At 59.3% G+C, this 15858-nt stretch overlaps 2 protein-coding genes across 2 annotated transcripts; one reads left to right on the forward strand and one right to left on the reverse strand.

The window, feature by feature from the left end:
* Positions 1–979: 979 nt before the first annotated feature.
* YIF1A (Yip1 interacting factor homolog A, membrane trafficking protein) lies at positions 980–5111 on the reverse strand. The gene is made up of 8 exons (XM_063093986.1): positions 4911–5111; positions 4134–4345; positions 3878–3982; positions 3674–3752; positions 2147–2204; positions 1809–1964; positions 1273–1366; positions 980–1175 (listed from the first exon to the last, which is right to left on the reverse strand). The coding sequence occupies exons 1-8, from the start codon at positions 4939–4941 to the stop codon at positions 1029–1031; spliced, it is 882 nt and encodes a 293-aa protein (XP_062950056.1). The 5' UTR covers positions 4942–5111; the 3' UTR covers positions 980–1028.
* A 2453-nt stretch (positions 5112–7564) lies between these two features.
* TMEM151A (transmembrane protein 151A) lies at positions 7565–11150 on the forward strand. The gene is made up of 2 exons (XM_063092627.1): positions 7565–7639; positions 9819–11150. The coding sequence occupies exons 1-2, from the start codon at positions 7565–7567 to the stop codon at positions 11148–11150; spliced, it is 1407 nt and encodes a 468-aa protein (XP_062948697.1).
* Positions 11151–15858: the final 4708 nt, after the last annotated feature.

The following is a 15858-nucleotide window of genomic DNA, read 5'->3' on the forward strand; positions in this document are numbered from 1 at the left end:
GGAAGCCGGCCAGGGAGCGAGCCCAGAACGGACCGGACGCCTGTGCACCCCCAGCCCTGCCCCTCGGCCGCAGAGGCCTCAGTCCTGGGGAGGGAGGGGGCACTGGTGCCTCCAGCCTCTCCACCCCCCAAACTGCTGCTGCGGGGACACCCCCGCCTTCAGAGTCCTCTCTCTTGGACTAGGGCTGGGCAGAGCTCTAAATAGGGTCAGGGGCTCCTCTGCCAGCCTGTGGACATGGCAGTCAGTCCTGGAAGGGGCGGGACCTCCGGCCTTGTCCATTTCAGGGGAAACTTGGGCCCTGCCATGGGGCAGAGCTTGACCCTGGAAATTCTGGGCCACGCCCCCCTCCACCCCCACTCTGAGGCTCCCCCTGCAGGTGAGGGGGTTCCCACACCCAGAATGAGCAGGCTCAGCAGGGGGACAGCCCCACCCCTAGTCTGCCCTCCCCCACCCCCCAGGCTCTCTCTCCAGCCCTGTCTCCACTTCCCCAACCCCAGCCCACCCTGTCTCTTGGACCCATTTTCTATGTTGCCTGGAGGAGTCCGGCACCCCCTCCCCAGCCATTTGTGACAAAATATGAATAAACTATTGCAAACACATGGGCCCCCATTCTGCTCCTGAAAAGCTTGAAGAGGAGTTGGGGTAAGGGACTGTACAGGCGGCAGCCCTGAGCTAATTCCCCAGCACAGCTACTCTTGGCACACTAGCCCACAGACCCCCTCAGCCCACCCTCCCCAGATGGACCTGAGGCCTTCAAGGTCTCCTTGGCAGCTGTCCCCTTCCATCCTCAGTTCCCTGGCTGTGCCTGCTAAAACCCTTCCATCTCCCTTTGAAGGCAGTATCAAGGTCACCAACTCGAGGAAGCCCTCCCTGGGTCCACCCTCCTCTAGACAGTCCCAAGCCTGGTCACCTATGCAATGCAGAGGCCCAGAGGTATCTGCAACTCTCCTCCAGGCCCCAGGAATGAGAGTCAAACAAAGTCAAGGAAATCGAATCTTCAATGTATGGAAAAATCAGTGGGCCAGGGGTCACCGGACCAGGTGGAAGGTCAGCCAGTATATGATGAGGGGCTGGAATGCTGCAGCTCCCAGAGTCAGGTAGAGCTGGAGACGCTGTCGGGGGACTGGGCCCCCCATGCTATCCGGGCCCAGGGCTGCTGTCCGCAAAGATCGCACCTGTTAGAAAGGAGAGCTGAAGCTGGGCCAAGAGGGGTAGGTTTGTCCCCAGCTCTGACCCTAGGTAAAGAGAGGGAGGCAGCAGCCCCAGACTTACAATGAAGTACATGAGAGCAGATGAGGTCCAGGCCAGTGCCACATAGTAGCCATCGCTGCCGAACAGCAGCCCTGTGAGCACACTCAGGATCATTCTGTGGGGGCCGTGGGTAGGGTAAGGCTGGTGACCCCCAGGGGTCCAGGCCTGAGACTGGCCCTGCCCATCGGGCCTAGAGCCCCACCTAGACCCCACCCACCACTGGTGCCCTTTACTCTCAGTCTGTGCCAATAGGGACCCAGACCCAAAATGGATCTGGAAGGCCCAGGACTCAGCCATAAGATCTGGATCTGAGACCTCCTTCTCTCCCCTGTGCTCCCAGGGTGACTCAACACATCTCCAACCTCCTTAACTTCACTCAGCCCGAGGAGACTGCTGGGAACAGCTGGTCCCTCTAACGGAGTGGAGCTAGAGGCTGAGGGGTGGGGCAGAAAGAGACATGTCTGGGGTCACAATTTGAGGCTACAGATATGCAGGCCCAGAACCCAAGGCCTCAGGCCCCTCCCCCAGGCCACCTCCCCCCAGCCCATGATGCTCACCCCACGTATTTGTAGCCACTGTAGGCCAGCAGGTGGAAGGTGCTCAGGTCACTGCGCACGGTGGCCAGGTAGAGGCCCAGGAGCAGGGCCAGCACCTCCATCACCACCCACACCAGTGCCGTGCTTGCACACAGGCCCAGCACCTCTGGGGAGAACCTGTGCCGCAAGAGCGGGGGGGGCAGTTCAGAACCAGCCATCATATAGCAGGGGTGAGGGTGAGAGACTGGGGGCAGCAGGGGTGGGCTGGGGACCTGGCATAGATCCCCTAGGGAGGTGGGAAGAAGAGCCAGGAGGGAGCAGAGATGGGGGGTGGGGGCAGGGAGGGAGTTGGCACCGACCTTTTCTGAATGCCCAGTGCCATCCCAGCCAGCAGCACATAGGTGATAAAGGCCATCGCTGCCAAGAGCCAGAGAGATGTTGTCAGTCTGGCTTCCTCAACCAGAGCTCCCCACTAGGCATTCAAGGCCATGGACACCCCACCTTCCCCTATACTTCCTTCCCTGCATATCCCAAGATGGCCTGACCTCCACACTCAGTTTGCAATGCCCTGCCTGGGATACCTTTCCCTGATCAGCCCTCTCCCCTTTTATAAATGCCACCTGACCCTTCTCCCAAGACCACAAGCCACCTTCCCTGCCCCTGTGCTAGGAAGCGCATCAGTTTCCTGCTGTGTCTCAGAAACTGCATCATGGGCAAAGGCCATTGCTCATCCTAGACAGGGACCAAAATGCAGGTTTGGTGGACAACCCAGGCTGTTCCTAGAGTCCAGGGCCATGGGGACGACCTCACCTGAGCCAGCAATTCTAAGTCTGGCCATTGGCACTGACTATGACTCTGGCCACCCTGACAATACAGAGAACTCCAAATTTAACTCTGAGCTGTTTGCACAGAAGCTCAGAGCCAGTGAGAACCGGGCTTTAGCAGCAGTGTTAACTCACCAGCCCTGTCCTCTGCCCCCCTTGAAGCACTAGAACTGATGCGAACACCAGAGGGCACAATGTCTGGAGTCAGGAAACCAGCTCTACCACTTATAAGCTGTGTGGCCTCAAAGATACTCAAGTCCCTCTGAGCCTTGGCTTCAACACGTAAAACAGAGATGCCTAAGTTCCAGTCTTAGACAGTGGCTGCAAGACACACACAGAAAGAAGGATAGAAGAACTTGGGCTGGCTGCCCTCTCTGGAAGCTCCTGAGGGTCGGGCTCTGGCACACTCACTCCTCCTTCAGAGTGTCCACTATGGGCCTAGCCCTGTGCAGCCAATAGGACAGACAAGTCAGCTGCAGAGTTGGCCAGCCACAGCAGTGTGGGCGACCTGAAAAATGCCATATGGACAGGCAGTTGTGGCAACCCAGAAGGGAGTGATCACTTGCTCTGGTAATCAGGGAAGGCTTCCTGGAGGAGGGGATGGTGGAATGGCCTTAGAGGTCAAGTAACATCGCTAATAATAGCTAATATTTACTGTGAGCTTCCTGTGTGCCAGCTGCTACGTTGAGCGTATAGCATCTCACGGAATCTCTACAACATTCCTTTGAGGTAGGGACTTACTATTCCCGTTTTACTGAAGAGTATGAGTAACCATCCTAAAGTCCCACAGCTGGAAGTTGCAGGGCCAGATCTAAACCCGGGACTCCAGGCTGCAGAGGGACATGGTCCAAGTCGAGAAGCAGGAAGGTATCAAAAGGATTTCCTGGGGACAGTGAGGCACATTGGGGACGCTCCTTACTGTTTACCCTGCCCTGTCTACCTGGTGTCTAGCAACTGCCACATGCATAAAGCACCAAGAGTAGATGCTAAGTGCTCTCTCTTCCCGTTCATGACTCCAGGCACAGTTCCCCTCAGGACCCCCAGCCCAGGTCAGAAACTCACTGGGAATATAGAGGTCAGGGGCGTTGAGGTCTTGCCGTGGGGGCAGAGGCACATCACGACTGTATTGCACTTCCCAGTTCTGGCAGTGGCAGCAGCAGCCAGGTCAGGAGGAAATAAGAAAAGTAGAGAAGGGGGTTGAGGTCTGGGGGCCAGACTTTGGGGTGGATGAGGGAGTACCGCCAGCTCACCGGGTAGGAAGCTCACCTGGTGCGTATAGGGGAAGACCAGCAGCCCTAGCTTCTTGGCCACATAGGCTGTGTCCACAGCGAAAAAATACTTGAGTTTGTTCACAGACACAAAACGGTGCAACTGGGAGGGGAGAGAGGAGGCTGTGGGCAAGCTGCACTCTGAGCCTCAGGGTGCTCCTGTGTATGCTTCTTCCCTGAGGTCGCTGTGAACGTCAGGTGGGATCCAGTGACGCCCCAGCCCTAGCCACCCTAGCCCCGGGGGCAGGCCACACCTCCTTGTGCACCATGTCCTTCCCATGGGATGCGATGGAGCTGCCATAGGCCATAGCCACGTTGGCCATTGGGTCCCCAAGCAAGTGGTTGACATTGAAGGCCACATCGGCTCCTGGGGCTGAGTATCCCCCGAGCTGGCTGGAATAACCACCGCTTGTGTCATCGAAGAGGGGAGGAGGATCCGGAGCTGCCCGGGCCCTGTGCTTGGAGCCTGCGGGTTTGGAGGTACCAGAGTAGGTGACAGGAATACCAAGCATGAGCCCAAACCACCGCCCCTTCCCCTGGTTAGGCAGCCCTGTATGGGTCCTGGGGCCACCAAACAATCAGTGAGGGAAACCCAGGCTGGGTGAGGGGTAGCTAAGGGGAAGTGATCTCTGAACTAAGCCGTGGAGGGTGAGTGGAAGTCTGCTAGGTGGAGAAGATAATCGGGAGGGCATCCCTGCATGAACGAGGGTGGGAAAGGCGACAGCTGGCTAGTCGGAGGCCCTAGGCAGTGGTCAGGACAGGGAAGGGAAGTTCTGGAGGAGGATCCTGTTCGAGCCCACGTCGGGCATGGGGATCCCAGATGTGCTATCACCGCTCCATGTCAGGATGGGCCAGAGAAGGCCAAGTCCGGGACGCGCGGCAGAGATTCGCGGGGCAGGAACCCGAGTGACGCCCCCGTCCCCCGGCCCTGGCCAGCGGTCACAGCCGCCCCTCTTCCTCAGGGTGAGCAGGCTGCGCCGTCGACTCTGCTCCTGCCGGGCCGCGCCCCGCCCGCCCCGAACCCCACGCACCGTGGGCTCCGTAGCCCGAGTGATAAGCCATGGCCTCGACGCTCGCTCTCCCCGAGGGCCCGCTGCGCCGCCTCGTGGGTACGAATACTAATAAAGCAGCTGCCCGGCTCCCTGGGCGCAGACCGAGGTTACCCGGCAGCTAGACACGTCCTCCCGCGGGCCGACTACGGCCGCCATGTCCACAGCGTCATCCTCCGCCGCCTGCCATTGGCTCTCTGAGGGCGCCGGCTCGCCCCTCCCCTCTCCCAATTGGCTACTGGCGCGACTTCGCCAAAGCGGATTCGGCGGTAGCCAACTTCCGGGCGGTGGATAGGCGGAGCGATTGGAGGCGCGCTCGGATTGGACGGCGGCCTCACTAGTTCGTGGCAGGAGCCGCGATAGACGGTTAAGGTGGGCGGGTGTTGAGAATTACTTCTGCGCCTGCGCGCTGGGGCCCTTGACGCTCACCCTGCCACGACTACACCAGGAGGCCAGCGGCTGGAGCCCGGGAACCGAGCTTCACTAGTGGGGCCTGTTCCAGGAAGGACTGGGGCCCCCCACCCCTCCCTCTCCATGCTCACTTTCCCCCCTCGTCCCCCACATTTCGCCCGGTCCTGGAGCGGAGCCCTGGCAGCCCAGGGGGCGTTGGTGGGAGGCTGGGCCGGCAGTGACAGCGCAGCCAAGCTAGCCCCAGGATGCTGCCGACTCCTCCCGCCTCCCACTCCTTTGCGCGCGGGTGCTGTCCGTCGTCCGGTGCTGAAAATACCCTCCCGCCTCCGCCTCCATCCTGCAGACCCCTGGGGACCTGCTGCTGGCAGGGCCTGCAGTCTCGAGCCACACGCTCCTACACACACAGATACACACACACACACACACACACACACACACACACACACACACACACACACACACACACACACACACACACACACACACACACACACACACACACACACACAGAAAAACTGAGACCCAGAAGATCTGAAGTCCCAGAGACTGGGTGGTATAGGTGGGACAGGATCCTGCACCAAGCCTGTCCCATCGGCTCTTCCGTGGTCCGATTTGGGGACGGAGGGGTGCTGATCTGTTTCCTGAAGCTGCGGCCGAAACTCCTGATTCATCGCTGGTCCCGTGGTCTTGTTGAAGTGGGGCCCCCAAGCCTCACTCCCGGGGGCGCCTTTATCTCCACCCAGCTTCCGACCACTCCCACCCTCCCTGGAGGCGGTCTTCAGGGCCTCGCTCTCACAGACCTTCACCCACTGCTTTCTAGAGAGCACCATCAGGTCTTCGATCTGCCTCTAATCAGCTACCTAGTGTCGAGTTACAGCAGGTGACCTTCCTGCTCCCCAGACTCTGCCCACGAGGTCCAATAGCAATGCCTTTGCCCAGAGGTCCCCTCCACCTGGGATGCCCGTCCCCTTCATATCCATTTGTCCAAAGCCTAGTTATCCTTTAAGAGTCAGCTTAGCTCCTGCCCCTCAGAGGGACAAAAGGAACAGAGGACTGACCTGGCTGGGTCTTAGGCCGCCTCTGGGTGCACCCAGTTTCCCCTGGATGTAAGTTCCATGAGGACAGAGTCTGTGTCATTCTACACTCTTACTCTTTTCTTCCCAGTGCCAAGCACAGTACTTGCATATAGAAGACACCCAATAAACATCTGTGCCCAATAAACTAATAATAAATAAATGGATGAAACCCGCTACCAGTCCTTTCCTCTCTACATCTCAGTTGCCTCATCTTTAAATGAGTGGGGTATTTAACCGAGCGGTTTTTGAGTTGCTCTTTGCCCAAACACACGCGCGCGCGCACACACGCACACGCACACACACAAAATAACCCACGCAGCATTGCAGCTCCCCATGTTCCACTCACTGATCGTCTAGATTGGGGGAAAAGCCCAGACTCAGGCACAGGCGTGAAGATCTGAGGCCAGGGAGCAGCACCGGGGCCACGTGTACCTGGGAGGGGATCGTCCCTTGCAGGACAGATCTCACTCCCCTGTACAACGTGGTGAATGCTCGTGAATTGAAGCCAACGCCTTTCCACCCCCATTTCTCAGATGGGAACACTGAGGTTGGGGGTGGACCGTGCTGGCCCCAGGTCACGCAGCCTTGGGTCCTGGCCCACAGTAAGCGGAGCCCAGCGCCTCTGGCCAGCCAATGAGGCCCATCACGCCCTTCTGGGCTGTGACTGCCCCCTTCCCCAACAAGTAAGGCTTCCGGGGTGCGGTCTGAGTGGGCTTAGCTCCGGGCCTACTCCTTACAGATGGGACCCCGTGGGTGCCCGCCCAGCTTCGAGATTCACTCTCTCCATTTGACAGCCCAGAACTCAGGTGCCGGAGAGCAAGGACTCGTGCAAGGTCGCCAGCGCCGCCGCGACCGGAGGAGAACCCAGCCGTCCGGACGCCCAGCCGGGGCTTCGGGGGGCGGGGGGAGAGCGCCCGCGGTGCCAGGCGCTGCCGGCGGCGCCCGGGGGCGGGGTCAGCGGAGGGCGGGGCGCCGGGCACCTCGGCCGCCCACGCCGCCGCCGCCGCCGCCGCCGCGCTCGGGCTCCGCGCACTCCCTCCGCGGCCGCCAAGCCGAGCGGACGCCCCCCGGGGCCGCGCCGCAGCCTTCCGCGCTCCGCTCTATCATGCTCCGGGCCCGGGCCGGGGCCGCCCTAGCAGCCAGGACACCATGCCCGAGGGCGGCGGTGGCGACGGCGGGGAGGTGCCCGCGCTCATCCCGGACGGCGAGCCGCTGCGGGAGGAGGTACCCGGCTGTGTGTGGCGGGGGGACCGGAGCCGGGGCGGGAGCGGGCGCAGGGGGAGGGCGAGGGGGCGACCGCAGGAGGAGGGGCTGAGGAGGGAGGTCCCTGAGCCGCTAGGGCCAATGACGTCATGGGGGTAGCCTGATCCCGCCTGGGGGCCCGCGTGGGGTAGGGGTGGGGCGGCTGGACAGAAGCGTGGGGGCGACGCCCGCCCCCGGCGCCCCCTCCTCCAGCCGCTCTCGTCCTATGACGTCAGCGCCTGGTCCCCACGCGTCCCCTTTCCGCAGCTGTCCCCCACCCCCAGGGCCACGGGGTCGGGCCCCCAGCCCTGCCCAGCCGCTCACGAGGTGTCCGAGGTGTCCGGGCGGCGCCTGCAATGCAGCAGCGGTAGCAGGGACGGGGGGAGGGTAAAGAGGAAGGGAGGTGGCCTCTGGAACCCCTTCTCCTACTCCCCCAGGTGAGGACTGAGGGCCACTCTGCTGGCTGGGACCCCCAGGACGGCTCCTCCTCAGCCCTAGCCAGGAAGATCTGCAGGGGTGTGGGGCCTTGTAGGGTGTGTTGGGATGATAGGGTGGTGAGTGGGTCTGTGAGTGTGTTTGGGTGAATTTAGTGTGCTTGTGTGGGTGTGTGAATGCGGGGCTGTGTGTTCCCTCCATCTTGGGTAGGACATGTGCGCCCTGTAGTCGGGTGAGGATCTGGTGGGTCCCTTGGCCTGGGTCTTGACCCAGTGGTGCGTGTTTGTGCACGCGAGCGTTCCCTGTTGTGGGTGGGTCTCTTTGGTGTGAAGTCTGGGTGGTGTGGGTGTCAGGTTGCAAATTGCAGTGGGGCGGGGGTGGGGGATGTGCACTGTGGTCAGGTGAAGGTCTGGTGTGTCTCGGCTTCAGCGAGTGTGTAACATGGATGTGCATGTGTGTACTGTGGATGGGTCTGCTGCGTGTGTGTGTCTGTCTATCCCTGTGCACCATGCTCGGTGAGGGTCTGGTGTTTCTTGGATGCACAGGCAGCGTGTACCTCCATGGTGGGTGGGTCTGGGATGAACACGTGTTGGGGGGCATGGATGGGTGGGCGTGTGCGCCTCACTGGCGGTGCAGGGCCGGCTGGTGGCACGCACCTGCGGTGGGTGATGGGAAGGGGCCAGGCTGCCCTGGGCTGAGCTGGGGGCAGTTCCTCTCCTCTTGGGCCTCTCAAGGTCTGGTGGGGCTTAGGTAGGAGAGGTGGCCCCTTAACCCCACTTCTGCTGTTTCCACTTCCTTCTCCCCACTCCTTCCCCACCCTCTTCTCTCTCCATAGGCACATGGGGGTGAGGTGGCCAGGCTAGCAGCCCTACCAGGGAGGGTGTGCCAAGCCCTCTGGGCCAGGGAGTGGCTCCTTCTGCCCAGCAACTCTGTCCCCCGCTCCGTCAGCACAGATGGGGGGTGTAGGACGGCCTTCCATCTGCTCCCCACCCCAAGACTCACTCCTCCCCGTTCCCAGCTCTTTCTTACTAAATTAAAAGCCTCTTCCGAGTCTCTGCTGTCCCTAGTGGAACAAGGGACCAGAGGAAGTTGCAGGGTAACAGTAGTAATATTTATTCCTATGGCCAGACCCTGTGCTAACATCTTCACACGCAAAATTTTGTTGAATCCTCACAACAGCCCCAGTTTACAGATGAGGAAGTTGAGTCCACAGAGAGTAAGTGGCGGAGCCAGCACTGGATCCTGGGCAGCTGGGCTCCAAAGCCCATGCCATTCACCCCTCAGGCCCCTGCCACGCTTCCTTCCCAGGCCACCAGGACCAGAAATCAAGGCCCAGAGAGGGCAGGGATATGGCCAAGTCCACGCAAGTCAGAGCAGAGCCGGGACCAGAACTCAGTTTTCCCAGCAGCCAGTGTGGAGGCGTGTGGCGGTCCTTTCCTCTCCTGGAGAGATGGGTCTGTTGTGTCCTGGGTGCCCTTGGCTGAAATAGCAGGGCACAGTGAAGGAGAGGCTCAGGGCATGTGGGCCCGGGTTTGAATCCTGCAGTGCCACCATGAGTTAGCTAGAAATTGGAGGCCTGGTGTAAGTTGCTCAATCCCTCCGAGCCTCAGTTTCCTCCTTTGTAAAGAGGGCTTACGGCACCCCGTCCTTCACGTGGTTAAGCCGAGTCCAGGCACCACTGATGGCCCGGTCCTGACACATGCCTCCCTCTCTGCCCACCCTGCAGCAGCGGCCCCTGAAACAGTCCCTGGGAAGCTCCCTGTGCCGCGAGTCGCACTGGAAGTGCCTGCTCCTCACGCTGCTCATCCATGCCTGCGGGGCCGTGGTGGCCTGGTGTCACCTGGCCACAGTGCCACGGCTGGTCCTGGGGCCTGAGGCAGCCCTGGCCCGTGGGGCCGGGGCCCCGCCGCCTACCTACCCGGCCAGCCCCTGCTCCGATGGCTACCTGTACATCCCGCTGGCCTTTGTCTCCCTCCTCTACCTCCTCTACCTGGCCGAGTGCTGGCACTGTCACGTGAGGTCGTGCCAGGCGCCGCGCACTGACGCCCACACCGTGCTGGCCCTGATCCGCCGGCTGCAGCAGGCGCCACCGTGCGTCTGGTGGAAGGCCACCAGCTACCACTACGTGCGACGCACGCGCCAGATCACGCGCTACCGGAACGGCGACGCCTACACCACGACGCAGGTCTACCACGAGAGGGCGGACAGTCGCACGGCGCGCGGCGAGTTCGACTACTCGGCGCACGGCGTCCGCGACATCTCCAAGGAGCTGGTGGGCCTGGGGGACCACGCGGCCACGCGGCTGCGCTTCACCAAGTGCTTCAGCTTCGGCAGCGCCGAGGCCGAGGCCTCGTACCTCACCCAGCGCGCGCGCTTCTTCGGCGCCCACGAGGGCCTGGACGACTACCTGGAGGCGCGCGAGGGCATGCACCTGAAGGACGTGGACTTCCGCGAGTCCCTCATGGTCTTCGCCGACCCCCGCAGCCCGCCCTGGTACGCCCGCGCCTGGGTCTTCTGGCTCGTGTCGGCCGCCACGCTGTCCTGGCCGCTGCGCGTGGTGGCCGCCTGCGGCACGGCGCACGTGCACTACCAGGTGGAGAAGCTCTTCGGCGCCAGCTCGTCCCCGCTGGGGGCCGCGCCCAGCGCACCCCCGCTGTCCCGCGTGGCCACGGTGGACTTCACCGAGCTCGAGTGGCACATCTGCTCCAACCGGCAGCTGGTGCCCAGCTACTCAGAGGCCGTGGTCATGGGCGCCGGCTCGGGCGCCTACCTGCGCGGCTGCCAGCGCTGTCGCCGCTCCGTCAGCAGCAACTCGCTGCCCCCGGCCCGGCCCAGCGGGTCCCGCCTGCCCTTCAGCCGCAGCCGCCTGTCGCTCGGAGCCGGGGGCCGGGCCACGCCTGGGGTCTTCCGCAGCCTGAGCGGGGGGCCGCTGGGGCGCCGTGCAGAGGACACAGAGCCCCTGGAGAGCCCGCCGTGCTACGAGGACGCCCTTTACTTCCCGGTGCTCATCGTCCACGGTGATGGCGGATGCCAAGGGGATGGGCAGGGTGCGCTCTGAGACCCCCAGGGCCCCCAGAGCAGCCCCTCCCCGCCATCCCACCGTGGGCTTGGAGGCCTCAGTAATTGTTGTCCAATCAGACCAGCCACACACAAGGGGTGAGGGTCGGGATGGGGGGGCCCTTAAAAGGGACTAAAATGCAGTGTCCCGTGGTCATTTTGGGAAAATGGATGCCACCTAAATTGAGGCTATGTCCCGTCCCCAGCATGGCTCTCCCCACCCCCACCACATTCTACCCCCTGTGAAGGCAGATGATCTAGCCTCTCACACCGGGCAGGGGAGGAAGCTTCCAGAAAAGCTGGGATGAGACAGGAGTCCTGGGGACAGCTGTTGCTTGCAGCAGAGGCCTGTCTGTGGGCGCTTCCCTGCTGCGGCTGAGGCCATGTTGGGAGCCCTCGAGCAACCCAGAAGCACAAATTGGCGGTTTGGGGCCGTGCCCAGCTGGGCTGGTCTCCTCGAAACTGAAGAGCTGGGTATGGTGGCACCCCAGCCTTGGCCCTACTACCTGCCCAGAGTTCCCATCCTCCTCCCCATAGGTCCCTCCTTGCCTGCCCTCTCACCTTGGCTCAGGGTCAGTCCAGGACAGGACCCTGTGGTGTGGCCCCCTCCACTGGGGGCCTGGTTCTTGGAGCACAGCTTTGCCCCACCCCACCCCCACTGTTTTCCCCAGTGCTCACTGCACCCCCCACCCACACCCAGCTCCCCTCCAAGCCGGGGTTCCTTCTCAGGGCCCCAGTTCCTCCTCCCTATCCCACTGGTCTCTGCTCCTGCCTCCCGGAGTCCAAGTCTGCCTCTGTCAGCCATGCACAGCCTCCCGCTTGTCCTCTCATCGCTTCCCGGACTTCTCTGCTTCTTGCCTTCCTGATGATCCCACAGGACCCACGGGGCATCCGAGGGGCCCCAGCCTCAGCCACAGCCTCTTGGACGATGCCCTTGCTCTGCCATGGAGGCCCCTGCTTCTCCCATTGGGTGGGGCCTGGCCCAGGGGACACCATCCTTCACCCAGGGAGAAGAGAGTAGTCCCTTCCCTTCCAACTGGGGCTTCCACCCAACTCAGGGGCCGGTGGGGGAGGGAGGAAGCAGAGGAGATGCAGATTAAATAAAGGTATGAAATGGAAGGGCTTCTCATGGCATTCCTGAGTGGCGGATACAGGACCACCACTACAAGCGCGACGGGCCACCTTGGGTCATGGTGCAATGCTGGGTTCTGGGAGGGGACTCGGAGTTGGGCTCCAGCATTCCCAGGAGCTGGGTAAGCTGAGAGGGAGCCTCCCTGCCAGCCTGGGGCCTCTGAGACCTAAGTTTGAAGCTCTGAGCAGCTGACTCCCTCGACTCTGGTCGCTGAGCCTGGATCACTTCCGTGGTGTTGTGTAAAGTGGCCTTTCTTCCAGCTCGGTGGAGGATTCCATTCTGCTGTGGGGCATGCTGAGGACTCAGGGAGTGATGGCTGGTCCCTAGAGTGGGGAGAAAGAGCTGTGACCTGTGGCTTGAGTTCAGTTCCTCCAACGGCGATTGATGTCATCAGCCTGGGGAAATGGGTGCTGAGCAGGTTGGAAAACACAAAGTCAGAAACAGCCAGCCCCAAATCCAGGCAGGCTGACCTGAGACCCAAAGAAAGAAAACAAGGTCAGAGGAAGGGCCTCCCTCATTGATGGGTTCCTGGGAGTGGCATCTCCACGTGTACAGCTGTGCAGGGTGTTCGCTCTGCAAAGGCATTGGGCCGAGGGGCAAGTGTGGGCGAGATCGGGCCTATGGGCCAATCCCAAGGCCTGGCAAGGAGCTGCATCCACTTGGAGAAAGGGCATCCTTTTCTAATCTGTGCAAAGGCACCAGAAGGGCTTGTGGTGGCCCTAGTAGGGTGCTGGGAATGGGTGGGATTTCCCCAAGCAAAGACAGGGCAGAGGGTGTTCTGGGCAGTGCCAGAACAAGGGCCCGGAAGCAGGGCACAAAGCAAGCTGTGAGGAGGAGGTGGAAGCAAAGAGTCATGGAAGAGTTGGCTGAGGCTTTCTGTACCAAATCCCAGAATTTGTCTTTAAACTGGGGCAAACTGGAGCCAAGGAAGGTGTTGAGCAGGAGAGGAATGAGGTCAGGGCTGCACATCAGGATGTTTAGCAAAGGTTCAGCTGCCTGCTGGCTACGTGGGGAGGTTGGAGTTAGAGACCAGAGCTTTCTCTGTGCATCAGCCCACTTCCTCACTGCTCTGGGAGTTAAGTCAATTCTTTGTTCAAATGCAACTTAAGTGGAAAGCCCTATGGTGCCCAAACACTCAAGAAGGCTGCAGCAGGCAGGGAGGCCAGTGTGCTGGTTCCAGCTCCTCCCTGGGGGGAAGATTTCCCTCTTCTGTCATTCTGCACTAACACCAAAGCCACCAACTGTCCACTGGCTGCTTTCCATTTTCCTCCCTTCCTCAGTAGCAGAGCCCCGGTTCTACTTCAGATGACAATAATCCCAATGAAAAGGCGACATTTCCAGCCTCCCTTGCACACATGTCTGTGATTGTGTGACTTAATTCTAGGATATGAGATATAAACAGAAGGTGTTGGAAGGGATTTCTAACAGTACTCCTTGAGGTAGAAACAATATTCGTGAAGCCATTTTTGTGCTCTCTGCTTCATCCTGCATTCAGACTGGAATGCATGTGTGATAGCTAGAACTCCAGCAGCTATCTTGGATCAGGAGGTGCCTTGGATTGAGTGTCCCCCCACAGTTCGACCCCCACTGTGACAGTGTTAAGAGGGTGGGAAATTCTATTATGGTAACTGAAAGATGGGGCCTTGAAGAGGTGACTAGATTGTAGGACGATGGCATACTGAATGGTTTAAAAATGGTGACACGGGCATGGTTTGGAGAGCTTTAAAAGGAGAGTGCATGAGGAGGTTAGTCTCTCTCTGCTCCACCATTTTTGCAATGTGATACTTTGCCATCACTGAAGTCACCACCAAAGAAAACCTTACCAGGCGTGTTCCTTGGACTTTGGACTTCCAGCCTCTGAAACTGTAAGCAATAAATTTTGTTTTCTTATAAGTTGCCCAGTTCCAAGTATTTTGTTATAGGCAACAGACATGGACTAAAACAGGAAGTGACCTTCAAAACTGTTAGACATGTGCTGAGGATAGCAGAGTTACAAGATAAAAGATCTGGGTCTCTGATGACACCATAGAGCTTCTGTATCACCCTGGGTTGCTACTACCCCCAGAATCCAGTGAGAAAGAGAAACTTCAAGATTGTTTAAGACACTGTTTTTATCTCTATTACTAGCAGCCTTATTAATTATCTACTGCTGCATAACAAATTATCCTAAATTTAATGGCTTAAAATATGCTGTCTCTTGTCTTCCATGGGTCAACAATTCAGACAGGGCACAATGGAGATGACTTGTCTCTGCTCCACAGCATCTGGGGCCTCTGCTGGAGACTCGACAGCTGGAGCTGGCATCATCTGAAGGCTCATTCACTCACATGTCTGGCAGTTGGTGCTGGCTGATGGCTGAGAGCTAAACTAAGGCTGTTGGCTGCAGCAACCACACAGGGATTCTCCATGTGGCTTGGGCTTCCTCATAACATGGTGTCTAGATTCCAAGGTCAAGTGTACCAGGAAGGTTGATGTTGTATTTCCCTTTATGATCTAGCCTCAGAAGTCACACAGCATCATTTCTTCCCCTTTCCATTTGTTGAGGCTATGACAAAGGTCCACCTAGACTCAAGGGGAGGGAACATAAGATCCCACCTCTTGACGAAGGCTTGTCAGTGTCACATTGTAAAATTACCATGTGGGATGAGAAATATATTAGTGGCCATTTTCAAATATGCAATCAACCACTGAGCCAAGTGCCACTCCTAACTGACTGATATCTATAGCGTAGGCTACAAAACGGATACCAACCTTTTTAAGATGCTGGCTTGAGGGAGAAGGCTGGTGGCAGGTCACATGTGAGCCTACTGGGATCAGAGTGACCTGCTCAGGTCATTTATTGGGGCCTTCAGGCCTGCATAGATTAAATATGTCCACAAATTCTTTGCTGCTCCTCTCCTCAAGAGGTGGAATCTATTTCCAAGTCTGGGCTGATCTTGTGACTTGTTTTGACCAATGGAATGTGGTGGAAGAGATGCTGGGCAACTTCTGAGGCCAGGTCTCAAGAGGCATCGCAGCTTGTGCCTTTGCTCTCTTGTAACCCTGAGACCACCATGCTGTGAGGACATCCAGCCTCACCTCCTGACAGATTTGAGGCCAAGTGGAGGACAACTGAGGCCCCCAGCCAGGAGCCAGCATCAGCTTCCAGACATGGAACTGAGGCCACCCTAGACACTCCATCCCTATACCGGCCAGCCACCAAAAAAAAAAAAAAGAGAGAGAGAGAGAGACAGTCCAGCCCCAGTTGAGCCACAGATGACTGTAGGTGCAAGAGAGACCCCAGGTGAGACCAGCTTACAGAAGGGTGAGAAGTAAGAAATCCTTGTTTTAAGCCACTACATTTTGGGGTGATTTGTTACATGCAATGGATCACTGATTCAAGGTCCTGGATCCACTTCTACCTCATGAGAGAGGGCACTGTGTCTGCACAACCAGGTGGAGAGGGGACCAGAAAGCCTGGTGCTTGATGGACAGCCCCCATTTCATGGAGCCCCGGTGTCTCTTGTTCACGTGTTCAGTCTCTCTTGGAGCTGACATCAAGCCAGGATGTTCCATTGTAACCCACGCTCAAGAGGAG

Source organism: Cynocephalus volans, chromosome 4 (assembly GCF_027409185.1).
Source record: "Cynocephalus volans isolate mCynVol1 chromosome 4, mCynVol1.pri, whole genome shotgun sequence".
In the NCBI taxonomy this organism is placed as follows: Eukaryota; Metazoa; Chordata; class Mammalia; order Dermoptera; family Cynocephalidae; genus Cynocephalus; species Cynocephalus volans.

Coding starts and splice junctions, on each gene's coding strand:
- YIF1A (XM_063093986.1), bottom strand. CDS start 4,941: ATGGCTTATCACTCGGGCTACGGAGCCCACG. Junction 3,753..3,877: donor TCTTCCCCTATACGCACCAG/GTGAGCTTCCTA, acceptor TGCCACTGCCAG/AACTGGGAAGTGCAATACAG. Junction 1,367..1,808: donor AGTGGCTACAAATACGTGGG/GTGAGCATCATG, acceptor CGGCCCCCACAG/AATGATCCTGAGTGTGCTCA.
- TMEM151A (XM_063092627.1), top strand. CDS start 7,565: ATGCCCGAGGGCGGCGGTGGCGACGGCGGGGAGGTGCCCGCGCTCATC. Junction 7,640..9,818: donor GCGAGCCGCTGCGGGAGGAG/GTACCCGGCTGT, acceptor CCCACCCTGCAG/CAGCGGCCCCTGAAACAGTC.